This window comes from Corvus brachyrhynchos, unplaced genomic scaffold, assembly GCF_000691975.1.
Source record: "Corvus brachyrhynchos isolate BGI_N302 unplaced genomic scaffold, ASM69197v1 scaffold21, whole genome shotgun sequence".
Classification (NCBI taxonomy): Eukaryota; Metazoa; Chordata; class Aves; order Passeriformes; family Corvidae; genus Corvus; species Corvus brachyrhynchos.
The window spans coordinates 4160866-4170354 of record NW_008236924.1 but is presented as its reverse complement, the minus strand read 5'-3'; the positions used below and the strand labels follow the sequence as shown (position 1 = coordinate 4170354).

The window sequence follows — 9489 nt, the reverse complement described above, 5'->3', positions numbered from 1 at the left end:
GGTCTCCTTGCTGATGTTTGTAAGGGTAGTTATTTTGGAATTGCTACTCTGCTGTTCTGGCTTGTTCAGAACAATCCCCCTGTAAGAAAATCAGCCTGGAATAAAAGGGGTTTTGCTCTGCAGTAATGGCTGTAAGCAGAGCAATGGGTTTGGGACAAAATCACAGTAATTTGAGTTTTCTATTGGCAGTTATTCTAGTATTTTCCCTGTAGAGACCAGGCTCTATTAGCCATAACAGTCTGAGACACCTGTGTTGTTTGCATCCAGACTCTTTGCAGGACCAAGGGCTTCCTGGGCTTGGGCAGAATCTTGCCTGCCTGTGGGGCTCTGGCTCGTGGGGCACCTCGGGCCAGTTTCCAACAGTTGTTGGAAGGCAACTGTCACCCAGAGGGCTCTCAGCTTCTGGGCTGGTTCGTGGGATTTGGGTTGAATAGGCAGAGATGATGTTCAGCTCTGAGCAGAGGCCAGACAGGAGCCTGGCACAGCTGTGCAGGTACAAAAGGACTCTGTTTCCAGGGCTGTTACCTTGGCATCCACCACTAACACAAAATCCATAGGTAAAGCTAATGCATGGGGAGAAAAAAGATGTGAGAAAATTTTCTTCTGAAGCAAATGCCAGCTCCTGTGTGGGTCCAGAAGCTGTTCTCTACTGCTTCAGCACTGTGTGCTCCTGGCTGGCTGCTGGCTTCCTTGGGAGCAGAGCAACAGCCTTGTGTCAAAGAGGAAGTCAAAATTCTGCCCTCTACACCATGCCCTGATCTGTTAAGAAAAGATGGCTTCAGGTTTCCTTTGGTGCACTGGGTCAGGTGTTCCTGGTCTGTCTTCAGATTTATTAATTGGACTTACTCCTGTTGTCTCTAGAATTGCAGTCCTGCAAACTGTAGCTGTCAGTGGTTTTCATTTTAATACTACAAAAGGATGGGTTCTTGCTGGTTTTACTTCTCTTCTTCCTTCTAATCATGCACCAAAGTCTCTCAGTGTCTCAGGAGGCCAGCTCAGTCTGGCTGATATCTAAGGGCAGGTTTTCAAATGAGCAGCTGGGCAAGATGAGCTGCAGTTGCTTCCCCTACTTACATGGTTGCCCTGGCTGGATGCCCAGACCACCACAGTACCTGGGCAGTATGAAAATCTTTTCATGAATTTCCACTTTCCTGTGATCTGAGTAAATAAGAAAGAAGAGCCTGATGTTGTGTTAGCTACTGTACCAGGCTGGGGAGGGCTCAGGTCCTGGGTTTCCAGCTCAGTGGCTGGTGTTAATTCCAAGCGAATGAGTGGAGCTGTGGAATTGCTGTGCCAACTCCCTCTTTCTTCATGCACTCAACTGAAGGGGCTCACTTGTGTGAGAGGGCTCTGCTGGAGTCACCACATCCATCGCCCGCTGCTGCTGCCAGTGCAGGGATCCGCTGGTCTCAGTCTGGAAGCAAGTCTTGGCTGCAGCTGAGTACAGCAAATACTCTCCGGCTTTGTGACATACTCGATGCCTCTCACCCTCCGTCTACATGTGTTCGACATCTCAGTTCCCAAGTGAGCCCAGGAAAATGAGGATTTGGTATATCCCTTCCTCCCAAAGCTCAAATGCAGTCTTGATGCAGCTGTCAGACTTCAGCAGTGGCACTGGTGCTGTTAAAAAGCTCCTGACATCAGTGGAAGTGGCACTGACATGGCAGAGAGAGAAATGAAATGGGTGCAGAGGAAAACTGCATGGCTTCTGAGAAGGGACAAGATGCCATGAGCTAGACACTAATAGATCCTGCAAGGAGATGGCGCAGCTGGTAGTGAGCACAGGGAGCTGGTGGGTCAGACCGCAGGTGGGTTGAGCAGGAAGGTGAGGAGCTCAGTGGCTCTGACCTCGCAGCTCCACATGCCAGCCAGACCTGGCAGCCCCAGGAGGTGCCCAGGCTGGGTGTGCTGATAGTGAGGCCATACTGGGCAGGGTTTGCTGCACTTCCCCAGGGTGAATGCTGGAGCCAAACAGGCCAAGGATGACTTGTGAACCAGAAGAAATGCTGAGCGAGGGAGAAGGTTATTCTCGGGCTACAGAGTATGTCTGATCCAGCAAAGAGCATTGCATTTGGGAAAGTTACAAGGCTCCTGTCACACAAGCAGGTCAGCACTGCTCCGCGGTGGGGGCTTTCCCTGTAGCAAGTCTTTTCCTATGTTCTGAACCCCCTTCTTGGGGGCAACCAGCGTGTTTTGGCAGGGATTGTACCTCACCAGCTGGTCCTGTTCTCTCTCCTTTGCTGCTTCTTCCAGCAACACAGCTGAGAGTCTCCTTCTGGGCAGCTGCAGAGCTAGTCCCAGACTAATAGGGAGCCTATCTCTAATAGGCCCATTATGCCAGATGTGTTCACTGCTTTTGGAAGAAAATAGAACTGATTAACACCTGAGCTGGTGCAGAAGGCTCCTGAGACAGTGTTAAGGAATATTAACGAGCGCACGCTGATTTGGAGAGCAGTTCTCACCACACTGTCAAATGCACATGTTGGTTGGGTTCTTGGGAGGCCGGATGGCCAGGGGGCTGGCCATTGTTACCAGTCCTCCTAGTCAGGCTGCCACTTCAAATCTGGGCCAGGCTATGTTAAAGAGAAACGTTTGCTTTAGTTCCTGTGAGTCATGAGCTGTTGGTATCAGTCATCGCCTATGAGACAATACCCACATCCTAGGAGATGCTTGAGCTTGTTTCTTCACCCAGCAACACAGCTGAGAGTCTCCTTCTGGGCAGCTGCAGAGCTAGTCCCAGACTAATAGGGAGCCTATCTCTAATAGGCCCATTATGCCAGATGTGTTCACTGCTTTTGGAAGAAAATAGAACTGATTAACACCTGAGCTGGTGCAGAAGGCTCCTGAGACAGTGTTAAGGAATATTAACGAGCGCACGCTGATTTGGAGAGCAGTTCTCACCACACTGTCAAATGCACATGTTGGTTGGGTTCTTGGGAGGCCGGATGGCCAGGGGGCTGGCCATTGTTACCAGTCCTCCTAGTCAGGCTGCCACTTCAAATCTGGGCCAGGCTATGTTAAAGAGAAACGTTTGCTTTAGTTCCTGTGAGTCATGAGCTGTTGGTATCAGTCATCGCCTATGAGACAATACCCACATCCTAGGAGATGCTTGAGCTTGTTTCTTCAGCATGGTTGTCTCCTGTCAACCCCAACAGCTCCTGAGCACATCACAGTACATTGCTGGCTGTAGCTGCAGATCAGTGATTGCTGCTAAAGGAAAGGCTGTGTTGCATTGTGGGTAGATATTGGGGTTGCCCAACACTCTGGAAGTGGAGTTTTGCTAAAACTCAGAAGAATTCCCTTTGTTCTGCACAAAATTTTGTGCTTCACTTTCTTTATCACAGACAATGTGCTAACAATAACAGGTTTGTTGTGCCCATACCTTGGATTCAGACTTTTCTCCTCATGAGTATGGGAAGCAGTGTCACCAAGCCGTAAAACAGCTCCTCCCTGCATTGTCCCCTTAGCCAGCATGCCTGAGAGCGCTTACTGTGACATCTGTTTTGGAGCTGGAGTCTTGAACGTCCCTGATGAAGCAAGCTAAGCTATCTGAAATGTTCCCTGAGGATCTTTGCTGGTGGTATGTCAACAGGAATACACTGAGAGGAATTCAACTGAAAGGGACAACACTCCACCGTGCTCCCTGCAGATGCCTGCAGAGCCAGTTGGGAAAGGCTGCTTGGGCTTGCTGGGGGAACACAAATGGTTGGACCTGTCATCAGCTGCTCAGCTGGGATCTCACTGGCTACCCATGTGTTGGAGCTTCTGGAGAGCAGCACTGCTCCTGGTAGAGATCTTCATCCAGGGGACTCCCAGGGCTGTCTGTGGACAATAGCACCAATCACCACGGTTCACGTGGGCAGTGAGAAAGTGATGAGTGTGGGCTAATTGCTGTAGCCTCCCCTTTCCAGTGTGAGCTGTGTCCCTTCCCAGCCAGGCTCTCTCTACAACATCTGCAGAAGGTCTGGTGCCTCTGCACAGCCCTTGCCTCAGTTCTGCATTCCCCTGAGCCCACAGCTGGCACTGTCCCTCCCTGCAGCAGGCACAGGAGCCTGGTTTGGCAGGAGCGGTGCCGTGCTGCCGGCACAGCTGGATAACGCTGCTCCCAGGCTACTGCACTGCTGTGCATCAGCTTTGAAATTCCTGTAAACTACAGACTGTCGATACAGCTTTTTCTGGCAAGTTAGGTGTGAAATGGTCAGCTGGCTTCCTAGTCTGGGAAAGGTAAATTCTTCAGTATCCCCCCAGGAAAAAAGGACACTTGTCCAGCAACCTCTTCTGCAGGAAAGAAGACCCTGCTTGTCCCAGCCCAGTGTTTCTTCACCTCTGCCATCACCTCTGCTGCAGCTTTGAGTGGAAGTGATGGAAACTTGGTGCCTTTGGGCATGATGTAGGGATGGTTTTGGGGTGGATGGTAATAACCCTTTTTGTTAACCCTTTTCTGTTTTTCCTCCAGTGCTCACCCGGCATCAGAGAGAGGCAAGAAATAAAGCTGCCAGTGGTGAAAGCAGCCCACCATCCTTAGACATTGACAAGTAAGTAGGTATGCCTGCTCCTCCAAGATTGTTTTCATGCTTCTGTTCTAGCTTGACTGTGGATGTCTTTATTCCTGTACAAATGCTGGCTGTTGGCTTTATAGCGGTGTTTCCCTAAGAAATTGCTTTTCCTCAGTGCCTCTTGTTGCAGCGCTGGCTATATTTAAACCAAAGCAAGAGGAATTCGCTGCTCTCAGATTGTTTATTTTTGCACTGATTTCCTTTCAGCCCAATCCATGACGGGTCAGGGGTGCGTGGCTGCTGGGGGGGAGCTGTAGCTAAAATGGTGCTAACTCAGCCGGTTTCTGATGGGAGGTTTGAGCTTGGTAACCCCAGGAAAAGAAGAGGCCAGGACATGGAGGCTGTCAACATGGCACCTGTAGTGATATTCTTAATTAAATTAGACTTTCAGAATAGCAGTGGCTTTGTTTAATCTCTCTCCATGCAGCCCCTCCTCCTGCCACCCACACAAAGCATCATAAGAGAGGATCTGACAGTAAAATCCCTGCTATGGAAGCAATTTTGCTGTTACAAACAGTGGATGGCAACATCACTAATGGAATTAGGCTAATTATAGAGAGGACAGCTTCTGTTTAGACACATTATCTGGGTAATCAGCACTGACTGGAAAGAAAATACGGGAAAAAGTGCTGCAGAGTTTTGCTCGATGGGGGCTCTCCATATGCATTTTAGAGCCTGGGGTGTTTCACTAAGAGAGTACCACCATCAAATTGAACACAATGTTGCTGGGGCTGGTCCCTGTGGGCTTTGTCTCTTCTTGGAGATAGTCCATTCCTGAATGCAGCTCCCCTCCTGAAGAGCCAGTGTCCTCTTCTGCAGGGTTCAGTCCCTGCTGAGAGCTGGTGTGGAAGCGAGTGTAGCTGTGTAAATCCATGCCTGACCTTCATCTCCTTTCACCCAGAATAATTTTCTTCCCAAGAACACTCAGTTGTCCTGCGTGAGCCTGAGCATCTTCCACCCAAATGAGAGGGTTTGAGAAACAGGCTAAGCCAACCCCCCAGCAGGAGCATGTGCTCTGCAATTCTTCTCCCTGCATGCCATGATGTAAAATGGAGACAGTGCAGAGAAAGACTTGATTTACTAGTCAGACAAGTTCATCCAGCCCTGGTAAAATGTCTCTCTGATTTAACACACTTGGTTTGCTTTTCAGGCAGAATTTAACTCCCCTTTGCAAAGCCCTTGCACTTCATTTCTGTAGATTTTGACAGGGTGCTTTATGTCTGGGGAGAAATCAGTGGTGTTTGAGATAGTTAGATGAGCAGATTTGATTACTGTCCCACTGCTGCAGCAGCAGGATACAGAGGAACAGGCAGGGAAAACTGATAATCACTCAGTCTTTGCGATTGGTGCCGGCCTGACCCCACTGAGCGAGACTGGATCTGGTGACACATCTTCTCCAAGGCATGGCCTGGAGGAGGAAAGTCACTGCTGGTGTCTGGGAGCCCAGTGCAGGGTGAATCCTAATGCAGTGCTCTGTCCTTTGCTGCCTGGCAGGTGTGAGAAGTGCTACCTCTGTAAGTCACTGGTGCCACTGCTGCAGTATCAGAGGCACGTGGACAGCTGCCTTCAGGCTGCTAGGCAAGCTCAGGGAACCAGGAGGCTGCGAAGAGCCAAGGTGAGGGGCGACCCTGCACACCATCCCCTTTGCTTTGCGCTGGGTGTGGGGCTGGGTTGGCAGCCAGAGCTGTTTCCCTGGTTGGCAGGGATGAGCTGACCTGATGTAGGATTGCCTGTCCCTGTGGGCCACTGTGGACAGAGAACTCATTGCCCTCCTTCCCACGACACTCTCTGAGAGCACGGACCAGTCCCAGGTGTGAGCTAATCCAGCAGAGCTGCCAGCAACCTCTCCAGCGGGCAGGCAGCCAGGGCTGTGCTGCTGCCAGCCAGCACGCCTCAGTCCTGCAGCCTTCCTCAGCTGAATTTTGATGGAATGGAGGCCAGCATCAGGATGACAAACCTATCTGACTATCCACAAGCCCGTTCCCAAGGGGAAGGCTTTAGAGTCAGAGCAGGGGAAATTGCTCAGTGCTGGGAGCAAACAGCAGTGTCCCAGGAGAATTGTGGGGGAGCGAGCGCAGTGGAGGTGTGCTGGGTGTGGGGAATGTGCCTTGCTAGAGGAGGTGGGAGGCAGGAGCGTGGGTGGCAGCTGGCTCACAGTCACTCGCCAGGTGTTAGCCCCCATTGTGCTTTTTCCTGCTCGTGGTGGTCCCAGGGGAGCACAGAGAGGGCCCTTCCAGGCCTTCCTGCTGGTTCCTGCAGGCAAAACCCTAGTGCTGCAGCTTTGCCTGCACTCAGAAATGTGATTCACGGCATGAAGATGCAACATGATGTCTTAGTTTTGTATAATCCCTTAAATCCATCACAGACCTCAGCCCTTTGGGGATTCAGATGCAAATGATGAGATTTCTGGTTGATGATTTTGGCTGGGATACAGCCAAGCGCTGTGTGGTTCAGAGTACTGCAGGGCATGGCTGCTCCTGCATGTGACCGGCTCTGTGGGGGCTGTTTGACTCTGTCCCTGTGCCCCACAGCTGGCTGGTGTGTGGGTCCTGCAAGCAGGCACAGGCACAGGGTATGAGGGAGAGATGCTGAAGCCAGGGGACTCTTTGGGAAGGCTCAGAAAGGCTCTGTGTTACCTCTGTCCCTGCCTTGTGCTGAGATGGCAGCTCACTGGGGAAGCCTGGCCATGGGCTGGGCCATTGCAAAGCTTCCTAATGGCACTGTTGGGCTTGCAATTTCCTGCTATGGCCCATTTTGGGGTGATTTGCAGCTCCAGCCCCACAGTCAGGACGCCAGTACCTTCCAGAACAGTTCTGGGGGCAGGGAGCAGCCAGGAGAGGGGACTTTGCTGGGCCAGTGAGGCTCAAATCAGCCAGGTCAAGTGGTCTTCCCCTAACACATGTGACCAGCACAGCTGCATCTTCCCAGGGGCAGAGAGAGGGCACGAGGTGTGTTCCTAATCTGGCTGTGCCCTGGAGGAAGGCCCTTCCCTCCAGCACCAAGACACAATATCCTCAGACAGAGTGGGACGAGTCTGCCCTTGGATATGCAGTGCTGGGGGGTGTGTGCCAGCTGTGCCAGAGCCCCTGGTGCCCCTGTTTGTCACAGCCCTGTGCTTGCTGGCTGGGCTTGGGGATGGTGTCCCCGTACCCTGGCCTCCCTCTTTACCGGGTTCTGCTTGTTTAGTTGCTCTTTGCTGCCTCTGCTTGAGCACTAGGTGGGCTGGGCGTGGAGCAGTGCCCTTCCCGTGCGTGGCTGGAGGCCCTGGCTAAGCAGCATTCCCTCTTGTGCCCAGCCTGACCCTGAGGGCTCGGGGAACAAGTGTCCCTGAGGCCATCCTGGCTAAGGGGTTCCCTGGTGGCAGTGCTGTGATGGTGGTTCTCCTCTCCTTGGCAGGACACCGGAAGGCAGGAGAGAGGACTCCTCAGGATGCTGGAGCTCTCGGAGAGCAAGTCTGAAGGTGGAAAACTTTCTATGTCAGCCCAGCTGTGTCAGGGCTGCCCTTTCCCAGCTCTCCCCTTTTGTTCCTGGCTCATCCTGGGCTGTTCTGGGAGAGCAAATTCCCCTTGGAAGGGTCTGTTCTTTCTGAGCAGAGCAGGAGGCTGTGGGCTTAGCTGGCTGTCAGCATTCCCCAGCTGGCTGCACACATCCCTGCCAGTACCCACTGGATGTGTGCCCACTGGACTCACACCAGAGCCCAGAGTCCTTGTAGGGATAGGGGTATACTCTGAACCATTGCACCAAAACACGTCCATCTTCCTGGGGGATGTGGGGGGCTTCTGCTGTCCCTGTCTGTGTACCAGCACTTCCCTCCATGGATCCAAGGACAGGAGGAGAAGAGCAGGGAGAGGTGCTCTTGGCAGCACCCGTGGCTCACACAGGAGGGCTGATGTGTGCTCTTGTTGCAGGTGCTGACGCGGGGACTCCCCTCACTGGATTAGGAGACCAACAGTCCTCTCCCCCACTCTCAGCCGCTGATGGGGAGCCGTCGGCAGACAGCCCCACCTCCCTTCAGCACCTTCCTTTCCATGTCTCCCCTGCAAAACCCGGCGTCTCCTTGGAAGCCATGGATGGTGTGGTGGACTCAGAGCCACGTGTGGCTCTCCGTGTGGGCAGCCAGCAACGGATCAAAGGCTGCCGCCGGAGAAGGCACAAGTTCTGAGGCTGGCCGTGCTGCAGGGACCCCCAGCAGCTCCCTGTGCCCCAGGGAGGGTCTTCTCGGCACTGTACCCCTGCTTCACCTGCAGCCTTTGTCTCCCACGCCCCTTTTATATGTTTTATACGACCTGTGCGGGGAGTGCTGGGTGGAGAAGCGACTATGTGTTTTATAGGTGCCTGTGCAGCTTTGCTCTCTGTTACAGAAATGGAAATATATTTATGTATGTTTTTATGAAACTGCAGCACCACGGCAGAGCTCTGCTGGCTTTCTCTAGGGAATGGGAGGGCGCTGGAGGGAGGAGAGGAGGAGCAGCAGACGGTGGGTCCCAAATCACACTTCCCCAGGCCTCTCCTGGAGCTGGGGTTGGTGGGGGGGCTCGGGGCTGCAGTGCCCTGTGCTCTATGTAGCAGCAGAGCGCTGACATTTCTAGCCGGGAGTGGTGGAGGGCACCTTGGTGCCATCTGACAGCCGCAGTCAGCGGATGCAGCGACCAGAGGAGCCACGGCCGCGGTGTCCCCGTGTCCTTGGTGTTTTCTCCGTCCCCGGGTGGCTCGGCCGTACGCCTGCTCCCCGGGGCAGCGGGGCTTTGCTTGCCTCGCACCGGGCCTTGGAGGGACCTGCTCCTCGGGAGCATCCTCACGGGGAACAGGGGAGGGCGACCCATGCCAAATTAATGGCACGAGCTGGTGCGGAACTCATTAACCCCCGGGCTTTAAGCAGCGATGCCGCCCGGCCGGGAGCGGGCAGCGGGGAGAGGGCAGCGGGCAGGGGGGA

The 9489-nt window shown here is 53.3% G+C and overlaps 1 protein-coding gene across 6 annotated transcripts in view; it reads left to right on the top strand.

Annotated features, from left to right (window-relative positions):
* Positions 1 to 8967, top strand: part of UIMC1 (ubiquitin interaction motif containing 1) — a 39862-nt gene extending 30895 nt beyond the window's left edge. For 2 of the 6 annotated variants that reach the window (XM_017728178.1, XM_017728177.1), the window contains exons 10-13: positions 4457 to 4535; positions 6051 to 6171; positions 7953 to 8016; positions 8465 to 8967. In XM_017728178.1, the coding sequence (XP_017583667.1) occupies positions 4457 to 4535; positions 6051 to 6171; positions 7953 to 8016; positions 8465 to 8718 (518 nt within the window). In that variant the 3' untranslated portion in view covers positions 8719 to 8967. Of the gene's footprint in view, positions 1 to 4456; positions 4544 to 6050; positions 6172 to 7952; positions 8017 to 8464 lie in introns of those variants that run through there. The other 4 variants (XM_008628977.2, XM_017728179.1, XM_017728180.1 and 1 more) reach the window with 4 other exon arrangements.
* The last annotated feature ends 522 nt before the right edge of the window (positions 8968 to 9489 follow it).